The sequence below is a fragment of the Gossypium hirsutum genome, chromosome A07, assembly GCF_007990345.1.
Source record: "Gossypium hirsutum isolate 1008001.06 chromosome A07, Gossypium_hirsutum_v2.1, whole genome shotgun sequence".
Taxonomy (NCBI): Eukaryota; Viridiplantae; Streptophyta; class Magnoliopsida; order Malvales; family Malvaceae; genus Gossypium; species Gossypium hirsutum.
In genome coordinates, this window is record NC_053430.1 from 49,818,830 (window position 1) to 49,842,615 (window position 23,786).

At 33.7% G+C, this 23,786-nt stretch overlaps 1 protein-coding gene across 1 annotated transcript; it reads left to right on the plus strand.

Annotated features, from left to right (window-relative positions):
- Positions 1–9,887: 9,887 nt before the first annotated feature.
- LOC107955223 (U-box domain-containing protein 9) lies at positions 9,888–12,460 on the plus strand. Its single transcript, XM_041117972.1, has 3 exons — positions 9,888–10,071; positions 10,196–10,504; positions 11,104–12,460. The coding sequence occupies exons 2-3, from the start codon at positions 10,196–10,198 to the stop codon at positions 12,187–12,189; spliced, it is 1,395 nt and encodes a 464-aa protein (XP_040973906.1). The 5' UTR covers positions 9,888–10,071; the 3' UTR covers positions 12,190–12,460.
- Positions 12,461–23,786: the final 11,326 nt, after the last annotated feature.

The following is a 23,786-nucleotide window of genomic DNA, read 5'->3' on the forward strand; positions in this document are numbered from 1 at the left end:
GCTACATAGTCAAACCCGCACACTTAGTGCCGCATGGTCAATTCGCACACTTAGTGCATCATATTCATTTCGCACACTTAGTGCAACAAAGTAGAATCGCACACTTAGTGCTGTACAATTTAATCCCGCGCACTTAGTGCCAATCTCATGGTCATAAATGGTTATCCCGCACATTTAGTGCCGAGATCAACAACTCATTACATCTCACCTCATTTATTTCATTCAACAATTTCATCATCACATACGTACATGCATATATATATATGTACATTTATTCATTCCATTCAGCATCAATACACAACATTATGACCATTGAAATAATACCAACTACATGCTTAATGACTTACCTCGTGTTGGGTAAGACGGTTCCAACTCGGCTACTCGATAACCTTTTCTTTGCCTTTGCTCGATTCACCTCCTTTAGCTCCTTGAGCTATATCAATAATTTAACTAGTTTAACCACCTTGCTAAATATTTACAATCCAATCTCACATGTATATGTATGTTAGTATATTCGGCTAATAATCTCATGCAACTACCAAAGCCGAATCAACTAAATATACTTATGTATACACACATATATCATCATCGAAATCACCTAAGCTTAGACATCGATTTTTAATTTCAAGTAAGTTGCCGAATGCAACCTTACTAAATTCTCATGGATTCAATATACCATTACCATGAAATCAACAACCAAATTCATAGACAATTTAGGAAAATCACATTACAATTCTCATATTCAAGCAAAGACCATGGCCGAATGCACATATGACCTCATAACAAAAATATTGAACCTTTGGTTGCCCAATTAGCTTAACATCCATCAAATTTTTAAATCAAGAAGCTCACCTCATCTATAATCAACTCTCAATGCCCTAAGGCATCAAAAACAACATCAAAGAAATACAACCATCCATGGCCGAATGTCCTAGCCGAATTGTTTTAACCATGAGTAACATAACAAGCATAGATCGTGTTTATGGATATACCGTGGCCGATTCAAGCTAATCACCTCCAAAATCATCAACCATTTTCGTTGCATATAACATATATAAACATGAATAAGTTTCATATAATCCCTTAACACATTAATTTCTTTCATCAACAACCTTTTCCTTGAACACTTTCTCATGACCGATTGCTCATGTTATCAACAAGATTCAAAGTTTAAACATGGGCTATTTAAAACATGCATGCATCTCAAAGACAACATCAAACATACCTTAGTCTAACCACCACCATAGCCGATTTTTCTCAAGCCTTTTTCCCCTTCCTTTCTTTCCTCTATTCGGCCAAGGATGTTCAAGAATGAACTCTTTTTTTTTTGTTTTCTTTCTTCAATTCACGGCAACAAGGGGGGGTGAGACCATGTACTTTTTTTTTTTTCTCCATCACCCTTCTTTCATTATTTAATCACCATGCTTATTATTTTATTATTCTTAACATGCATCACTAGCATAACATGTTGGAGACATGTTTCCACCTATAGCATGGCCGGCCACTACATATTAGGGAGGGGGAATTTGACATGCAAGTCCCCTTTTTCTTCCACATGCACTAATAGGTCCTCATGCATTGACCTATCACATTTTAAAATTTTCTCATATAAGTCCTATTGACTAAATTCACATGCAATCGACTAAATCGAAGCTTGAAATTTTTACACATTCATGATTACATATTCTAGACAATAAACATCACATTCAAACCTTTCGGTGACTCGGTTTAGCGGTCTCGAAACCACTTCCCGGCTAGGGTCAATTTTGGGCTGTCACAATCACAACCTTTTAAGACAACAAATATTCACACAAAATAGATTTACAACTTGAAAAGAGAGAAAGTGCGTGAAGTGAATGAGAGAAAAAAAAAGCATGGAGATCAGAGATGATGAAGAAGAGGTACATCAACCAATAGCCAAACAATAGATAGGTTGAGGAAAAAAAACTCTTAATCAAAATAAGTTTTAAATTCAAATCTATAAAATAATATCAAAAAAAGGAGAAAGATAAATTGATAGTAACTGCAACACTGGAATATTTCAGAAACAAACCAAAGTGCATCAACTTGACCAAATCATTGAAATTTGCATACTAACCCCGCCATCATCAAATCAACTTAGCGATGAAAAAACTGCCAAAAGTGCCAAGAGACCCACCATATTAGTGATGCATAAAAGGCCAAGTCTCCAATGACCTATCCTTCTCTTCCTCATTTTGAATCTATCACTATCACTATGATTTATTATGATAAAGCCCTTCAAGAATAGTTCCTAATAGATTTGGCAACACCCTTATATTGGAAAATCTTACATATACGGTAGAACATGATTAAAAATTAAAAGTAAAAATAAACCACATATTATTTCAAAGAAAACAAACTAAACAAAACAAAAACCATGAAAAATTTAGACAAAATAAAACCATGAAAGTGTGGACAACACCACGATAATGTGAATTGAAATTAAAAACAAAATAAAACTACTAAGAAAAAATATTGAAGAAACCACGAGCAGTAACCAAATCGAAGATGATGTAAACGATAACAAAGAAATGTTTAATTCAGAAAAATTGAGCGGCTAGGGTAATAAGTAAACAATATTAATTATAGTAAGTAGGAAATTGTATGATTTTTTAACAAATATAATCTTGTTATTGTAACACCTCATACCTAACCCGATCGTCGGGTCCAAGCTACGAGATGCCACATTCGGTGTTAAAGCAACTACAATCATTTTCAAACAAATTTCATCATTAATAATTAAATTATAAGTGTTACAAGTGTAAAATATGATATATAATCTGTAATACCCTTGACCCATATCCGTCGCCGGAATGGGGTCACGGAGTATTACTGGATAAACATAACATAAAAACATACATTTCCAAACATTAATATAAACATAGCATAATCCATTCATTTACATGCACATAGTCCCTTAACTGAGCCTTTTAGGCCTTAAAAACACTTTAGAAACAAATTGGGACTAAATTGAAAACATTTGGAACATTTAAGAAAAATATGGAAAAATTAAACTGCAAGGGTCACACAACCGTGTGACTTACATGGCTGAGACACATGCCTGTGTCTCAGGCCGCGTAATAATTGAAATAGGGACATACGGCCGTGTCCCAGCCCGTGTAACTTTCAAAGTTGGGTTACATGGCCAAGCCACACGCTTGTGTGCCAAGCTGTGTAACTCTCAAAATGGCCTCACATGCCCCTGTGCTAGGCCATGTAAAAGTCTGACTTGCAAACCTTCAAACCTAAAGGGGACACATGGCTGTGTTGCATGGCCGTGTGTCACATATGGCTAAGTCACACGCCTATGTCTTAGGCCATGTGGACATGAAATTGGCCAAATTCAAGCCATTTTCACCACCAATACAAGCATATACCTAAAAGCAATTTGTGCCCAAATTCAAAGCACCAAAACCTTACCAGAACATGCATGAAATAACCAATTCAATAGACCATTATCATTCAACCAATATGCCATACAAGGCACCTCAAATACAATCATTCAATCATAACTAAACATGTACACTTACCACATCTCAAACATACTCATATAACTCAATACCACTTCCAAAACATACCATAGTTATGATAATTAGAACTTTCACATAAACATACCATTTGGTCACTTAGCATGCATCATATCTTAGCTATATTAACACATAGCAACAGACACCAAAAGTACCAAAAGTACATCAACCAAAATAACATATACATCCTACACTTATCAACTAACATTCAACTAACATTAAACACAACTCCACCTATACATGCCATTATAACCTGGGTCAAAACATCAAAAACTACCAATATAATCGCCAGATAGTGTGGCAGATCTCCGACAAGCTTCCAAACTGGTCGAGCTTTTGATTATCTATAAAACTAGGAAAGAAAACTACGTAAGCATATAATGCTTAGTAAGTTCGTAAAACATGAACATAACTTACCATTTCAATGCATAACATTAAAATTAAGCATGTTATAATCCAACCATAAGCTTGGCACAAGCCTAAGCACCATTAACAACACATGTTAGTATATTAACACATAATTCATTTGAATTATCATAAGGTAAGCTAGGTGTACATGAACATAACACTTTTGACGTCATCCTTTTCGTGAACTTAGATATACTTTCATTGAACATTTCCATTTCAATCCTTTTCATAGATTCATGACATATTTCATTTGAACACTTATCGTTCCTTTCCTTTTCATGCCCGTTGAACCATTCAGAATAACATTGGATACGTGGGAAAGCTCACACGAAGTGTGCTAAACATATAAGTGTAACATTTCCTTTTCATTTACATCATTGCTTACACGAGCTGTGAATTAGGCCTGCTCACACTAGTTGTGGGTCAGAATGTAAGCTACACGATGCTGCTCACACGAGCTGTGGAGTATCTGCAACAAATGCAAGACCTCAGCCACCAGTAGGACATTCAAGACTAGCACCTGAAACATGAAAACCCTAATGACATGTCATTTGTATCTTACGAAATCCTAAGGTTCAAACGGGGTTCGATAATCATCGTGACATCGTTGGATTTACCTCATTTAGTTACATGGAAAATAACACATTAACATATAGATCAGTATAACATTAAAACATTATTTAATCATACAAACTTACCTCGACAAATAAAGCGTAAAAACGTAGTTGATCAATCCGAGGCTTTCGTTTTCCCCCGATCTAAATTCATTCGAGGTCTATCTTGATCTAAATAGATAAATTCAATTCGTTTAATACTTCTATTATTCAAGTCAGTCCATCTTTCATTTTTTGCAAAATTACAATTTTACCCTTAACATTTTAACATTTTTACAATTTAGTCCTTAAGCTCGTAAATTGAAATTTAAACATTTTCATCCTCATTTCATGCTAGCCGAATTCACTAAGGACCTCTACCAACCCATAAAAATCACCATTTCATGAATTTAACATAAAATTTTATCATTTTTACAAATAAGTCCCTAAATGACAATTTCATAAAAAATCCCTTTACAAAACTTGTTTATTTAACAACAAGGACTCATAATTTCTCGTAAAACATAAAGAGTCATGCAAGGAATTCCATGGAAAAACCGTAATTATTTAATATTTTTGTAAATTAATCCCTGGGCTTGCTAAGTTAAACTACAACAATCCTGAAAACAAAAAATCATTAAAAACAAGATCAAAAATCATACCATGCAAGTGAAGAAGCCTAGCCGAATCTTCAACCTTCAAAAATGGTGTTTTCTAACCCAAATTTCGGTGAAAAGAAAAAAATATTGAAGATGATACTATTTTTACTTAGTTTAATTTATATTTATTTATTTATTTAACTTTTTAACCTTTGTTTTTAACTTCAATTTTACTTAATTTCTGTCCATCTTTGTCCACTAACAATAAAAATGGTCTAATTACCATTTAAGTCCATTTGCATTTAAATTTCATACCTAATTGATACCTTTAACTAATAGAACTCTACTTTTTCACCTTTTACGATTTAATCTTTTTTACATAATTAAGCATGCAAACGTCAAAATTTCTTAACGAAATTTTAATAAGACATTACTAACATCCCATAGAAATTAAAATAGTAATAAATTAAAAATTTTCTCACCAGATTAGTGGTCCCAAAACCACTGTTCTGATTTCACTGAAAACGGGTTGTTACATAATCATTATTGGGTCATATACGAGCATACAAAAACTCAGTACCATCTTAGGGTCGAACTAGGACTAAACTGAAAAGTTTTAAAAGTATTTCAGATGGGTGTCACAACTTTTAAGGCTTGGTGTCGCGACATTGAAGACAATAGCCAACTTCCCAACCTAAAGACCAAATTGTAAAGTTTTCAAAATAAAATAAAACCAACGTTGCAACCTCGAGTAGGGGATGTCACAACGAGATGGCTTGGTGTCACGACATTCAGGGTGTGATGTCACGACATTACAGTCAAACACTTGAATCCCTATTTCAAATGACAACAACTTAACATGCTTAATATCCATTGGCTTCAAGGCCCCAAATCAGCCATTTCATATACCTAAACTTGCGAAAAACATTGTTACTAGATCATTAACATCATTTGCAAGCATGATTATAACCAAAATCATATAACCATAACCTATATACAAGCCATTTTAGATCATTTCTAACATTAGAACAAATGTCCCTAGGTACGTGCCATGGACATAGAGAAAAAGGCTATACAAACTTAGGATGAGTCGATCGTTGCCATTTGGATGCTAATTTCACTTTCCCAGGGCTTCTAGAATACATGTACCTACGCATGAAATAAAAAACAATACGCTAAGCGATAGGGCTCATTTGTACTTTCATGATCCAATATATTATAACATAAACATTGTTAATATATTTAAAGACGTATACATGTACATATGCACTCAATATTTAACCAAGCCATGTTCCAAAATGTCAACCATTATCATCGTCGTACAATGCATGAAAACATACTTATAATCATGCTAGAACAACTTATTCAACATTGCCATATCTATGACCAACTCCAATTACTTGTCAATTATCAATCCATTAGTATATACAAATTCAATATTATTCATGAATCAAACACATGAATCTATTTACCTTTATTAATATGACATCTAATGTCATACTCAATTAACAACATTTACCTGAATAACTATCTTTCAATCTCTTTTCTAGAGTCATTTGACTCATTCACATTCGTTTCGGTCCCTAAGGCTCGTTTTCTCTGATTTGCACATTAGATTACTTGTTTTATCTATCATAATTCACATATGTACACAAATCATTTCATATCATCATGCCATCTCATTTATATGCCATTTACCAAGATTACTGATTATAAATCCCTATTAATATGAACCGAAAACAGATGGGTACACGGATTGTCCAACAAACGCACCAAACTGGCACCGAAGTGCATCATCGGATAAACCAAAGTAGGGTAAACTGGCATGTACAGTGCATACTGGCGTTTGAAGCACATCACTGGAACACAAAGTGCATACTAGAACATGAAGTGCATCCTAGCACACAAAGTCCATTCTGGCACACGAGGTGCATCTTGATGCATGAATGCATAAGCTTGAACATAATTAAATCCTATGACATGCCAATTATATTCGACTCAACCTAACTAGTTAATAGGCTACCAATTTTCAAATACATTATACAATATGATGCAGATGCCATTTCTCATTCATATGCATACTCATAAGCTACCTCATCATCAAACATATATTTCATATCATATCACATACCTCATTTCAATATTAAAGTAAAGAGATGTTGTTACAATGATGAATACATAATTTATTCAACACAAATTTGCGGTGCGAATTGAATTAGTGATTGTGTACATTACATGTGGGTCCTTATTCTGAATGTAGTGCTGCGCTTCCTCGCTATATAGTCTGTATGGCCATCAATATCATTATCATTTTTTTTCTTATAAATTGTTTAAAGCGTAATAAATAAAATTAATTGATAATTAATAAATTCAAATGATTACATGTTTAAATTAGATATTACAAAGCACAGACATAATTTATTTAACATTAGAATAATTTTAGATAAATAAAATTTAAATAAAATCCAAGACGTTCAGTTTTACCGAATATACTACTCAAATTTGGTACCAAAGTTGGAACCTACTAACTACAGCTAATTGAAAAAAAATGATGAAAGCAAATGCATCATGTGATATTAATTCAATTTAACAAAGGTATTATTGGTGTTTTTGGAGGCCTCATTTAACAATATTACACAAGTTATGTGAACACAAAATATTATGAATCCCTTTTTATACTTCATCATCAGCCAAGTTTACTAACAACATTAAGAATTTAATAAGAAAAAGTTTGCATTACGCTATTTATTTGATAAACTAGAGATGTAAAATGTAAAGTCAAAAAATCCCAAATAATACAAGCAGACACTTACCTGGCAAAAATACCTAATTCCATGCCACGGGATAATAAATGGGAAAGATTCTCCTTCACTATTACAAAATAACGGACAAGTCCATGAAGCCTTTTTCTTCTTTTTTTAAATTAACAAATTTAATAATTTGCAAATTAGATATTGCGGTTAACAACCTTTTCATTTTAATAAGATTACATTTTGATTACTCAGTCATTAATTTATTATTATAATACACTCATTTAATCACCTAATTTTAATAAATTTTTATTTTAATCACTCATTTTTTTTAAATTACTTTTTAAAAAAAAATAATTTTAGTTTTCTCATGAAACTTAGGGTTTTATAGGGAATTTACCTAGTTTTTATAAGAAAAATTTAGATTTTTACATGGAAAAATCATTTTAACTTTTTATTTTTTAGAATTAGTTAATATGGAATTTTAAAGGGATTTATCTAGATTAATTTATTTTTAAGGGTTTTATAGTGATTTTATCATTTTATTTTTTTATCATTTTAGTTTTTTCTAGAAAAAGAAAAATGAAGTTTTACAAAAAAAAACATTAAAATTTTAAAGAAAAAATCATTTTATATTTTTAATTGTCTTTAATTTTTTTCATCTTTAAAATTAAAATTTAGGTTTTTCTAGTAAAAGAGGAAAATCTTGAGTCCTTTTTGGGGAAAAACCTAATTTTTTTTATTATTATAGAGAATTGAATTATAGAAAAAAATTTCTTCCATAGTTGAATTCCTCAATTTCATGTACAAACCTAAGTAATTTGTTACAAAGTAAAATCAAATTAATTTGACAGCTTGGAAAGTAATTGTTTGGAGAATTTGAAAGAATAAGAATCTTTTCATCTTTCAAAACTTCAATTAGACGGCTTATGAAATTATAAAAATCTCTCTTATTTGGGCCCAACAGTTTGAACCTTTTCTAAATGAGGTCAAGCCTAACTCACCCAATTCAGAAATTCACTATCATTATAAAGACAATTGGGTCTATTTATTTTCTAATGGAGCAGTGGCCAGAGTTTCCAGAAATGCTTCCGTAGGTGGGGTGGTTCGTGATTGGGTTGGCAATTGAATTTTGGGCTTCAATCATTATTTGGACAAATGTTCGCCTTTGGAGGCAGAACTTTGGGGGTATTCTTCATGGAATTCTCATTTTATTACATAAGGGCTACAAGAAAGTCATGATTCAGACAATAACTTTGAGGTGGTTAGGGCCTTGTCCATGGAGGAGTCAGTGGACTCCGGTATTACCTCGCCAGAAGAGTCAAACGGTTTTTGCGCTCTAAAGGTCAGTGAGAAATTAAGTATGTTCTTAGGGAGTCTAATTTAATTGCGGATCAATTGGCAAAGATTAGTCTCTTTTGGTAGACTTCCCTTCAGATCTTTGAAGTACCTCTTGATTTGGTGGTTACGGCTATCCAACAAAATAAAACTTTTAGAGTCTTTTAGTAGTTGTTAAGTTGTATTTCTGTTTATCATTTTTCACCAAAAAAATCAAATTAATTTTAAAAAATAAATGAGTGATTAAAATAAAATTTTATTAAAGTTAGGTACAAAAATGAGTATATAATAATAATAAATTAACGGAGTGACCAAGATAAAAAAAAACTTATTAAAATTGAGGGAATAAAATAAAAATAGTTGTTAACAGAAGTGGCAATTAGAAAATTTTTAATTTTTGATACCGAAAATAAAATTTGTAAAAATTAGCTTTATTTCAGCTCCCCTTTGTCTCTCCCATTTCTTTATTTGGCCACAAAAAGAAAATTCTTTTAACTCTCTATATTTCTTTATTTATTATGTTGTTCTTTTTTGTATATATGGAAAGAAAACAGTGACGTGGTCAAATCTAGGCCTTGGATTGAAAACAATGATCCTTTAAATATGACAGAACGGTAAGATGACCTGAAACTCATTAAGCGGCGTGTTTGGAAAGAAACAAACAGATTTCCCACAATATTAAAAAAGAAACTAAATAAATAAAGAAAGAGAGAGAGAGAGAGAGAGAGAGAGAGAGAGAAAGTAATAAGTGACAAGTTTGAACTTTGTCTTTGCTTGTGCTTCGTCTTCCCTCAGTTCACCCCCAAAATTAAACTGGAAATTAGTTTGGAATTGAGTTAAGAAAACAAATGAAACAGACTCTTCTCATTGTCTGGTTTTTTCTTTTTGTTAATAATTAACGGCTTTCTGATTTTGGTTTTTTTTTGGGGTTGGGGGTGGCGGGGGTGGGGGAGAATCAGATGGCGAAAACGGGGTTGTTGAGTTCTGATCCAACGGTTAGAGCGAGAGCTGTGGAATTGAAGAAAGAATTGCAGAGGCTGGTTAAGACCATCGTCGACGATGAGGATTACACCATCCGCACCGTCGATCAAGCTAAAGATGCTCTTTGCGCTTTGAGAGAACTTAAGTTCAATAAAAGATCGACGGTGCCCACCACCACTACGACCTCGTCCCTGAAGTTACACGAAGCGCTGTCCTGTCCTGAGGAGTTTAAATGTCCTCTTTCTAAAGAGCTTATGAGAGATCCTGTCATTTTAGCTTCTGGCCAGGTACACACCTTTGTTCTGGTTCTTGTTGTTGTTGCTTTTATTTTTTTTTTAAATTTAAATATTTATGAAAATTTTGAATTGTTATTGAAGATCGAAAGGAACACAAATTGAGATAATTTAGGTGAGATTTAGTTTATTTATTTTATAATTGTATATTTGTTTTGTCCTCAGATTATATCATTTAAAGTGAATTTCTTTTTCTGCATTTCTGTTTTAGTAAGAAAATTATCATCATTTAAGAGTGATTTTGATGTAATTAGTTGAGACTGAAGATTACAAAGTACAGTGTGAGTATTTATACTAGTCTCTCAGCTATTTAAAGATTACAATTCTTTGATGCGATATGATTTGGTCTGTTTTTCTTTGTATATTAATAGCATTATGGGTGTTAGAGAATAGAATTATTTGGGAAAGCAAATGGATGAATTGCAAAATCCTTCTAAGATGATTGTTTTTACTAGTTTTTTATTTTAATTTGATGTCCATGGAGTCGAGTTCCTGCCTTTGGATCTATTGTTGTTGTTTGCATTAAGCTTTGATGAATTCTGTCTCTTTTGTCTGTCTTGATATCTGATTTGGTTTCATTTTCTGATGTGCAGACATACGACAGACCCTTTATACAGAAATGGCTGAATGCGGGGAATAGGACTTGCCCTCAGACCGAACAGGTTCTTTCACACACGATTCTAACTCCGAATCATCTAATCAGGGATATGATATTGCAGTGGTGCAAGAGTCAGGGAATAGAATTGCCGAACCCTGTTATGGATGGGAAAGAGGAGGGGGTCACGGAAGCAGAGCGTGATCGTTTCTTTTCTTTGCTTGACAAATTGTGTGCTGCGCTTCCTCAACAGAAGGAAGCAGCAAAGGAGCTTCGGATGTTGACGAAAAAGATGCCTTCATTCCGTGCTCTTTTTGGTGAATCCATTGATGCCATTCCTCAACTGCTCACCCCGCTGTCCGGGAGCAAATCTGAGAGCTGTGTTCATCCTGACCTCCAGGAAGATGTGATCACGACACTCTTGAACCTTTCAATCCATGACAGCAATAAGAAGCTCGTTGCTGAAACTCCAATGGTTATTCCTCTTCTTATGGAAGCATTGAGATCTGGAACAATTGAAACAAGGAGCAATGCAGCTGCAACACTTTTCACTCTATCCGCTCTTGATTCAAACAAGGCACTTATTGGTAAATCAGGTGCCTTAAAACCTCTCATTGACCTTCTAGATGACGGTCATCCATTAGCAATGAAAGATGTTGCCTCTGCTATATTTAACCTCTGCATTATTCATGAGAATAAGGCAAGAGCTGTGAGGGACAGTGCGGTGAGTGTCATTTTAAAAAAGATTATGGATGGTGTTCTTGTTGATGAGTTGTTGGCAATCCTCGCAATGCTGTCAACTCATCAAAGGGCTATAGAGGAAATCGGAGAGCTTGGAGGTGTTCCTTGCTTGCTTCACATTATCAGGGAGAGCACCTGTGAACGCAACAAGGAAAATTGCATCGCAATCCTCCACACTGTATGTCTTAATGATCGGACCAAGTGGAAAGCATTGAGGGAAGAAGAGAGTACCCATGGAACAATATCCAAGCTTGCTCAAGATGGAACTTCTAGAGCCAAAAGAAAAGCGAATGGCATTCTGGAGAGACTAAGAAGGGCTGTTAATATTACTCATACCGCTTGAAGACATTACTCAATGTGTGCATTATTTGTAAATTCTGTTTCCGACTCTCGGTGATCATTGTGGCTTATCATCACTCTGCTTTTGTAAATTCTTGTGCCTCATCAGAGTTTTTAATCTCAGTTTTACGAGCTAGCTGCTGTTAATAAACACTGTGGAAGCTTATGTTTATAAAGATTTTCTCTTCTTGTTTGGTCCAATAACTTGATGTAGCCGGCTTTTGGAGCTTACAGGTAACAGAAACTTACCATAAATACTACTTTTCTCCATTTCAACTTGATATCCTTAAACCTTGGAATTATGGCAGAAAGATGTTTATTTTCCAACTTCTGCTGGCATAATGCATGGTACAATGTAGATGCTTAGAATATTTCTAGCAATAGCAAAAAGGCTCATATCGAAGAAACAGCCAACCTTTTTATCACACTATGGATGATTCATAAACGAATCCAAAAGTTGGAATGAATGGTCCTTAAAATGTGTTTATATTTGGCGATTTTTCGGGTTGTGGTCCTACCAATTTGCTGCCTGCCTCTTCCCCAGTCCCACCCTTTCCAAAAAGTCTTCTTTGCAACAGTTTACTGCTGTGCCTACCACAACTTTGTACCCATATTTCAATATGAGGTACAGTTAATTCACAACCAGATACCCACTGTTAAAGGAAGCATAATTTTTTCTTCTTGTACTTGTGTTAAATCTAATATTAGCAAGTCTCCTTTTAACACCATTGTTTTGTCCCATGGAAGCAATTAGATGAAAGAGTAAGGTTGATTTAAAACTGAGATTATGAAAGTGACTTATTATATACCATCTCTACTATCTTTATTATCTACATGTTTTCTTACCAACTACCTTAGTGATAATTGACGTAGAATTGGGGTGGATAATTTTACATTCTGGAAAACAACTGCGCACCAAACATTCCCTAACGCCTTTGCATTTGCATTAGTTTAAAAGCGTGTTGGTTTTGCAGCCTGAAATTTTGGTGCCCTAAACTTCCATCACCACCGATTTGCCTAATTCATTAATGTTACAAAATTTCAACGCATTGCAGTCCTAGGACACGTCCTAGTGTTTATGAGCACCTAAATCATAATTATGGTTGCTTTATATATATATATATTGATAAGTATGATTCAAATCTAGATTCTCTTTAGAGAAGATAAATATTCGACTAAATAGGTTAAAATAAAAGAAAATTCAGTTCTCTATCATGTTTTTTCCATTTAGGTATTTAATTTTTTTTATTAAAAGTGGAACTTAAATCTTGATTCTTTATTGCTTTTAGTTCGAACCGTTTAAAATTACTTTCAGGCAAAAATCCTCAGATCCCACGACTGGGGTTTGTTACAATCCAAATCCCAAATAAATATTAACGATAATAGCTTAAAAGATAGAAAAGGAAATTATTATTGGAAGCATATGTAACAATGAAGTTCGTAATAAATTTTTTTAAAATGAGTAATTTAATATTCGTCTGGTTACTAGAGTAATAAAATGAAATTATTATTAGTAATTTAATATTCGTCTGGTTACTAGAGAAATAAAATGAGAGATGAGTAAAAATTCGTGTAAAAAATAAGATCTTTTTAAAATAAACAAAAAATTTTCTTCTCTTTACTAAAAATAAGTTATGAAAGTAGTTAAATATTATCAATTAAATTAATTTATTGATAACTTATAGATTAAAACATGTCTATAAAGTAACACTCTTACCAACCGTAGGATAAGAAAGTCATAATCTCTGGAAATTTCTTGAATATAAAGAAATTCTCAACTTTCTTTAAAAATGGCTTTTGGCTTCTTCTTCATAGTTTTTTTTTTTTTGATCCAAGCTTCTTCTTCATAGTTAATTGGATAGGGAGGTGACTTTTTCTTGAATGTGTGTGGTGTTCATAAGAATTTCTTCAATTTCTTTAGAGATTTCTGTAGTGTTCCTATGGACTTTGACCTGTGCTAATTAGTTGTATAAAAGAGAATTACAGTAGAATCTAATTGTTTCATTTGATTATTCTATAAGAATTTAAACTCTTTTATTTATTATTTTTTGTAAATTGACTGATATTTATTAGCACTTGACTCTAGGCGAAAAGACTGAGATAGCTCAGCAAAACAGTAACACGAAAAGACAATACAAACAAAAACCAAAGAAATAGAACAGCAACATGAAACGACAAAGGCCACAAAGAAAAGAAAACTAGCTATCAAAGCAGACAAGGTAATAAACGCACTTAGGAAAAACTAAAACCATAAAAAAAAATAATCTCCCAAAGCCAAACAATCAGCAGCATTCCACCAAACTAAATATCAGCCGACCATCTTCTTCATCTTCTTGAAAAAAATAACCTAGTAAGGAAGAAGAACGGAAGCTTTGAATCCAAACTGGAGATTCATCGAACCTTCTCCACTTTTCAAAGCAAATTAAAGGGGACCATGGTAACTCTGATTCCAATCCAAGCGGTCCTTCATCGCCATCGTCTTCACAGAATCAGGCATTCCATCTACCCAAACACCAAAACGCTGACTTCTTCGACCTTCTAGTGCCCATGTGTGAGCCGCTCCATTGGCCATACGGGGCACAAAATGTAACACCCCCACGCCCGAAACCGTCACCGGAGTCAAGCTTGAGGTGTTACTAAACTTATCTTACCTTTTAAACAACTCTAAACCACTTATTTTAATTTTCAGAATAAACTATTTTTCTGCATCATGGTTGCTTAAAAATTCATTTATCGAGTTTCAAAACTCGAAATTAAGATCCGTAAATTTTTCATGAAACTAGACTCATATATCTATCTACTAATTTTTTTCTAGAATTTTTTCTTACCCAATTAGTACAGTTTATTAGTTAAAGTTACCTCTGTTTTAGAATTCGACTGCACTGGCCTCTACTTACTACGAACCACTTTTCTCTCTGTACAAAAATCATATGACTATACCGTTTGTTTCTATTAAAATTAGATTCAATAAGGATTCTAACATATAAAGTACACCACATAATTATTTTTTTAAAATTTATGGTGAATTTATAAAGTTGGAACAGGGGATCCAGAAATCGCTCTGGCCCTATTTCACCAAAACTCAGATACCCTATAAAATACAAAACCTTTACCTGTTTTTCTTATTCCATATGAAAATAGACACAACGAGCTTTAATTTCATATATTATTCACCATCAAACCATGTCTCTACAATTTCTTGTGATTTTTCAAAATCCCATTATTTCTGATACTTGAATCTGTTTTTAAGTTACTTTCACATTTTTCTTAGTTTTCATGTGATAGTTACTACTTAATCATACATACTATTAAACATGTATATCATCAGCCACTCTATTAGCTAATCACTAGCAAGTATTTACACATCATTCATTGATCATATCATATCAAAAGAAACCAAGTTCCTATACATGCCATACACAAAACAAAACGTCTAACTATACCAATGTGATTTCTTCGATAGTGTGATCGGGTCTCCGACATTTCCTTCGATCCCTGAGTGGCTTGATAAAAACTATAAAAAAAAAGAAAATAAAGAGAGTAAGCACTAGGCTTAGTAAGCTTACAAGTAAATAAATTACAACATTCAACATAATGAATAATTATACATAATGTCACCTAGCCTCGTAAACTTTCTTTACTTCTCATTTTTCTACCTTCTTCTTTACTCACTTACCTTCTTTCTTACCTGACCTTTTACTATTCATAAATATAATCTACCTTCCCTTTTGCTGATAATTCACTGTAATTTAACGTGTACAATGACCCGATGAACCACTCGGAATACTAAGGATACTAGGGTCGTTCCTGTCTATCAATATCTTGCCAATGCCATGTCTTCGACATGGACTTACATGAATTATTCCTATCTCCAATGCCATATATATATATATCTAATATGGGCTTACATGGCTCATTCCTGTCTCCAAAGCCATATATCTGATATGGACTTACATGGCTCATTTCTGTCCTGTCCTGTCCTGTCCTGTCAACCCCTATATTCTAACATTCCTAAGGTTCAAACGGGGCTTCCTAATGTTTTTTCTCTGTCACTTCGCCTTTAATTCGACTTTAAATATTATAAAAAAATAAGTATATAAATGCTGGAAATTGACAATAATAATGTAAAATAAAAGAATGTTGCATTTATTTACTGTAAACTTACCTCGATACAAAATGTGACTGAACTTTACAATTTAGTCATTTACTTTTTCTTTTCCCCAATCTACTCCCGAATTTCGCTCTTCTTGATCTATAATAGCAAATTTAACTTATTTAATATTCACATTTATCAAAACAGTCCTTGACCCAAACTTTGGAAAAATTACATTTTTTCCCCTAAGCTTTCACATATTTTCACTTTTGCCCCAAGGCTCGTAATTTAAACTTCATCCTATTTTCTTATGTTTTATGACATGCTGATCATTTTTCCCTTCTATGAAAACATCAAATTCACACTCTAACATGTACTTATGACTATTAGGTATTTTTACCGATTAAGCCCTTTTACTCATTTTCACTTAAAACCGAGTAGCACAAGTTGTCTAACATAATTTAAAACCTCATATTCTATCATAAAACATCAAAATAAACACTTTTCACCTATGGGTATTTTTCCAAATATGAACCCTAACTTAAATTATTGCTAGCATAAGCTTTATCAAGCTACCGGGACTCCGAAAACGTAAAGAACATTAAAAACGGGGCTTGGAATCACTTACTATGGAGCTTGAAAGATTGAAACAAACCCTAGCTATGGAGAAACCTTGAAATTTCGTGCTAATGAAGAAGATGATGAATTTTGTGTTATTTTTCCCTTTTTATTTCATTTAATATCCAAATGACCAAAATGCCCTTCCTTATTAAACTTTCAAAAATTCCATCCATGTCCTATTTTGTCCATGAACTTAGAAATTGGTCAAATTGTTATTTAAACCCTCCTAATTAATATTCCAAAGCAATTTCATACTAAAAACTTCTAGAATGCAAGTTTTGTAAATTATTCGATTTAGTCCCTAATCTCAACTTAAGCACTTTATGCATAGAATTCATCACGAAATTTTCACACAATCATGAAATCATATCATGAACCTCAAAATAATAATAAAATAAATTTTTCTACCTCGGATTTGTGGTTTCGCAACCACTGTTCCGTTTTGGACCTATTTCGGGATGTTACACAAAACGATATGTGACATTATCAAACTGAGATTTCAGGATACTAATATGATGTGTAATTGGCCTAAGAATCGATGAATCCTTCTCATTTTTCTTGATATTTTTGATGACTGTCAGGGAGTCACCCTTCACAATCAGTTGCCGAGAGCCCATCGCACCCACAAAAATTAACACCCTTACGCATGCCCTTGCTTCAGCCACAAAGGCATTAACAACATCCGTAAAAAGATAAGTTTCCGCCCCTACAATTTCTCCTGTTGAATCTCTGGCTAGAGCTGCTGTTATAGCGAGTCTAACTAAACTTTGAAAAGCCGCATCAACATTTATCTTAATAACTTCAGTGTCTGGGGGTCTCCAAATTTCTTTTATCATAGATCTAGAAGACAGACAATGATTCTCCTGAATAAGTCTAAGCTCTTGCTCATACCCTTTAATAAACCCTAATAATTCCTGTAGAGAAAACTTTACACCTTCATGGATTAGTTTATTTCTTCGATACCATAGACTCCATATGGAAAGCATAATGAATTGTTTTTGCTGTTCTTTTGCTGCAGAGAAAGTTTAAACAAAACGTTCTTTACAACACAAAAAGTCTCCAAATGATAGGATCGTGATTCTTAAAGATGCTCACACACGCTGTAGAATATCACAAGACCACATCAAGTGATCAGAGTCCTCCGAATCAGCCTTACATAGTGGACAAATGACTTCAACACTCAGAGTTCTTCGCGCCAGGTTGCAAAAATGAGGCAAAAAATTGTTAAACAGCCTCCAAATGTGTATTCTAACTTTTTTTGGGATGTGCAAAGCCCATAATGACTTGTAAAAATCATTGTAGTCACCAACATTAGTCGTAGTTGTAATATCCTGATTTTGGGCCTAGTCAGAATAGTGGTTTAGTGACCACAAAATCTGAGATAGAAATAATCATTTTATGATAATTTTAAGTTTTATGATATGATTGCATGATTGTCTGAAAATTTCGTGAAGAAATTTTATGCATAAAGTGCTTAAATTGAAATTAGGGACTAAATCGAATAATTTGCAAAACTTGTATTCTAGAAGTTTCTAGTATGAAATTGTTTTGAAATATTAATTAGGAGGTCTTAAATAGCAATTTTACCAATTTCTAAGTCTATGGACAAAAATTGGACATGGATGGAATTTTTGGAAAGTTTAGTAGTAAGGGCATTTTGGTCATTTAGGGGTAAAATGAATTAAAATACAAAATTTAAAAGCCAATTTTGCTCATCTTCAACCCCATGGCCGAATATAGCAAGGAGAAACCATGGATAGGGTTTTTCAAGCCTCCAAGCTCGATTGTAAGTCCGTTCTAGCCTCGTTTTTAATGATTTTTACGTTTTTGGAATCCCGGTAGCTCGATTAAGCTTATGCTAGCAATAATTCAACCTAGGGTTCATATTTGGAAAAATACCCATAGGTGAAATTTGTGTATTTTGGTGTTTTATGATAGAATATGAGGTTTTAAATTATGTTAGACAACTTGTACTACTCGGTTTTAAGTGAAAACGAGCAAAAGGGCTTAATCGGTAAAAATACCTAATAGTCATAAGTACATGTTAGAGTGAGAATTTGATGTTTCCATAGAAGGGAAAAATGATCAGCATGTCATAAAACATAAGAAAATAGGCTGAAGTTTAATTTACGAGCTTTGGGGAAAAAGTGTAAATATGCAAAAGTTTAGGGGCAAAACTATAATTTTGCCAAAATATGATTTTGGGTCAATTTGTATAATGTGAGTCCTAATTAGACTATATTTTAAATGATAGAGCAAGGAAAACTAAAATTCGGGCTAAAATGGGGAAAATACCAAGTTGTGGACGAAATGGTAAAAGTAGCCATTTTCGCATACGAGGTAAGTTCATGTGTAAATAATGTAGCATAATTGTTATTTTTAATTTATTGATGTTAATTATATGATATGCTGATTTTTAATCGTGAAATATTATGCTTTGTGGTTAATGTTGAGTAATATGCAAATTATGTTTACTACTTGATAAATATGAATTGCTACCGAGTATCGGTTCCGATATTCCATGGAAGAAGGCAAATGTGAGATCGAGGAAAAAAATCCCGTTTGAACCTTAGGAATAGATTAGGATACAAGTGACATGTCACTAGGATGGTTGAGCATCCGAACTCGTTGAGTTGAGTTCGAGTTCGAGAGATGTAACTAGGCATCCGAGCTCGTTGAGTTGAGTCCGAGTTCACTTATGGATGCGAACGCCCGAGCTCGTTGAGTTGAGTCTGAGTTCACTTATGGGCGGGTTACATGGTAGCTTGGCTACATATGTGGCACTTATGTGCAAACTTTCCATGTATCCGAATTATATTCCGATGTGTTCAACGGGTAAAATTCTACTCAAATGGAGGAATACTCGAGATGAAAGGGATGTATTAGTAAGTGTTGTGAAATGAATACTTTGAATAGGTATGTACTTAACCCTCGGGTTGAAAACTCGATATAATAACAATATGGTAAGATGATAAATGAAAATGTGATATGAATGTCTCGGTGATGATTATGCAAATGATGTTTTATGTTTGCGTATATAGTTGTGTTACTTGCTATTTGCATGTGAGCTTACTAATCATTTATGCTTACTCCCTCCTTTTCATTCCTTGTAGTTTTGACAAGCCAGCTCAGAAATCGGGAACGGTCGGAGGCTCGCTCACACTATCCGTATACCATCTTGGCATAATGGCTTGTATATTTTGAGTATGGCATGTACAGCATTATAATCATTTTGTATATATGGTCTTATGATATGGTTATTGAGTGGTATGGAAATGCTTGGTAATGATTAGCCATTGGAATGGCTAATCATGATCATATTTGGTGTTATGTATGTCAAATTGCTAGCTAATCCATGGAAACCATGAAATAGGTAAAATTTACCATAAAATAGATTCAGACAGCATTAGTAACGTGAATTTGAAAAATCATTAAAAATAGTAGAAATAGAATTAAATAATTAATAAGTTATGAAATTGAAGCTTGATGAGTCTATTTTCATATGGAAGAAGCGAAACAGGTATATGAGCTATATTTTATGAGATGTTTAAATTTTTGTGAAACAGGGCCAGAGCGATTTCTGGATCCCCTGTTCTGACTTTGGAAATTCACCATAAATTTTACAAAGATAATTAGAAGTCATTATTTATATGTACAGATTTCTTATTGAGTCTAGTTTTATTAGAGACAAACGTCATAGTCATTGAAGCTCTGTACAGGGAGATATCTGATTCGTAATACACAGAGGTCAGATTTGTCGAATCCTGAAACAGGGGAGACTTTAACTAATAAACTGTACTAATTGGCCTGACCAAAAATTCTAGAAAAAAAGTTAGTAGATAGATATATGAGTCTAGTTTCAGGAAAAATTTACGTAATTGGATTTTGAGTTTCAGAACTCGAGATATGATTTTTAAAGCGACTGTGATGCAGTTAGCCAGCTTGTCTGGAAATTTTAAAATGAATTGTATGAGCTGTTTAAGTAATGAATTAAGTCCGTTAACACCTCGTGTTCGACTCCGGAAATGGTCTCGAGTACGGGGCGTTACAGTAGTAATAGTGTGCTGTAGGTGTTCTGTAGTTAGAACCCGATACCCACTTTTCACTGTATATTTCTCAGACCCTTCGAATTTCCAAACCAACATGTCCTCCGAGTTACTCCCAGCAATAGGAATAGAAAAAATACGAGCTGTTGTAGAATCATCAACTATAGTATGAACCAGCTCCTTATTCCAGGTACAAGTCTCATGTTCAATCAATTGATTCACAGAAGTCCAACTAGGCATAATTTTATAAATTGAAACTCTACTGTTTCCTCTTCTAGGCAACTAAAGATCATTCCAAATGTTGATGCGAGCTCCATTCCCAACACGCCATAACATCCCATTCGCAATCAACTCCCGAGCGTTGCAGATGCTTCTCCAGGTAAACGAAGGGTAAGATCCAACTTTAGCTGTAGTATATCCGTGAAAGGAAAATAACGGGCTTTTAAAACTTTGGCTAGCAAACAATTAGGTTGGGATAAAATATGCCAGGCCTCTTTTATTTATTAATGATCTCAGATTAATCTAATTAATTAAAGATAATATAATTTTTTATTATTTATCTCTTCATTAATTAGAAAAAATAATTATAATATAGATATGATGTCATCATTTTTATTCATGATAACTTTGACTTTGACCTACAGTCATTTTAATTTGACACAAATCTTTTTATAATTGGTACGAAAAATTTTCTTCAACCCCTTTAAACTTAATCACTTGCACAAATTTTGGAGTATGCCAAATGAGCTGAAATTCTGATGTTGAACACAACTTGCAAATTTTGACTATTTTGAATTGCTTTATATATGGTAAGTCTTAGCTTAAATTGAATTTCGACACCATCACAGTGAATCCATGAGCTATATGTAAATGACCTTCCATGGAACAAAAGTGGCAATGCTTATTACGCAAAAAAAAAAAGTGGTCATGCTATATGCTAAATACATATGGCTGACGTCACTATCGAGTTGTAGCTTTATAAGGAATCATTTGCATGAAAACTTGTTAATTTTAATTGATATTTCTATCCCAATTAAAATTGTTTAGCAATTAAAATTGTCGATTCATGAAAAACTCCCTTTATGTTTTTTTTTCTATAAAAGCAAGATCCAGCAACGAATTTCCTTCAGCAAATCTTTACTTCAAGAGCAAAGACACAGATTGGAAAATGAAAAGCATCATGGTTTATGCAAGCATGCGAATATGGTAAGCTTTGTAGAGCAACCAATGCACGGCATCAAACTTTATGGAGATCAACGACATACTTTGTAAAGAATGCTTCCATAAATTTCATGAGATTTCGAGTTTTTTTTGTTTTACTTTTTTTGAGCTCATCATGGTGTATTTCAAATGTCATAAAGAGTATCTCCATCTATAATTAACCATCGAAGTTAAAGGTGTACCGCTAAGTAAGGAAAAGGAGCTTGTTGGGGAGTTGACTTCAAGACTTTTGAAGACTAACAAATAATGGGAATGGACCAAAAACGAGTTATATCATTTTGCGAAGACTTTGGAAATGGCTAAAGCATACGATGCGTGAGTCGACTTCAAGATTTTTGGAGATTTCGACAAATATTGAGAGTGGACCAAAGAATGTTCTATCATTTCACTAAGACTTTAGCGATGGCTGAGGTATATGAGTTGTGTATGCACCCTTGTACACGTATGATTTTAATAGAGATATTGTTAGTACATTTTGCATGGCGAAGATTAATTTTGATTTTTCAATACCAACATGACGAGGTGGTGATTAATTTTGATTTATTTTTCAACATCAACATGGCGAGGTGGAGATCAATTTTAATTTTTTCAACATCAACATGGTGAGGGGGAGATCAACTCTGATTTTTTCAACACCAACATGGTGAGACAAAGATCAGTTCTATTTTTTTTACCACCAATATGGTGAAGCAAGTGGCATTCGTGATGAGCAAGGTGGATCAATTCCAAACTTTGCAACATCATTATGGCGAAAGATGAAGCATGCGACATCCATGATGACCAAGGTGAATTTGTTCCAAATTTTGCAAGATCAACATGATGGGAGGAATATCAGTTCCAAATTTTGCAACACCAACACGGTGAGAAGAATTTTTGCAGCTTCAACATGGCGAGGAGAAGACCTATTTTGAACTTTGCAACATCAACATGGTAAGAGGAAGACTAGTTCATAGTTTTACAGCCTCAACATAGTGAGAGATAGAACATGTGGTATCCATGAAGATCAGTTTTGAACTTTGCAACTTTAACATGACAAGAGGTAGAGCATTGCCCAAGGAGGATCCACCCTAGATTTAGAAGTAGCAAGGTGGAAAATGATCTTCATAATCCATCTCACACTTAGTGGAATCAATATGATGAAGCATATTTTGTATGCAAAGAAGATCCCTCCTAGACTTAGAGGTGTTGGGGTGATGAAGATAGATTATTTGCATCGAAGATGGTTCATTCAAATTTTGAGGCACCAAGCTGGCGAAAGGTAGTTCATTCATCCATATAAGAGGCTTCAAGATGGTGAAGATTACACATCAAGAAAGATTCGATCCAATATTAAAGTCATCAACATGGATAAAGATAGCTCATGCACACCATAGATGATCCATCCAAATTTTGAGGCACCCATGTGGTGAAAGATAACTCATTTATTGCTTGTGAAAATCAAGGAAGATTCACACCAAATTTGATGCATCTAGATGGTGAAAGAACTTGCTAAACCCTTTGCAACATCAAGATGGTGGGAAGTTTGATCAACCCTTAGCGGTAGGGTTGCATTGGTTCGGTTCAGTTGAGGTTTTGGATTTTTGAATTGTCCATCATAATTTGGTTCAACTCAGTTCTTTG

What these genes read in the sequence shown, in the direction of transcription:
- LOC107955223 (XM_041117972.1), top strand. Translation starts at nt 10,196, where the DNA reads ATGGCGAAAACGGGGTTGTTGAGTTCTGATCCAACGGTTAGAGCGAGA. An exon ending in TCATTTTAGCTTCTGGCCAG is followed by an intron (nt 10,505 to 11,103) that starts GTACACACCTTT and finishes TCTGATGTGCAG; the next exon opens with ACATACGACAGACCCTTTAT.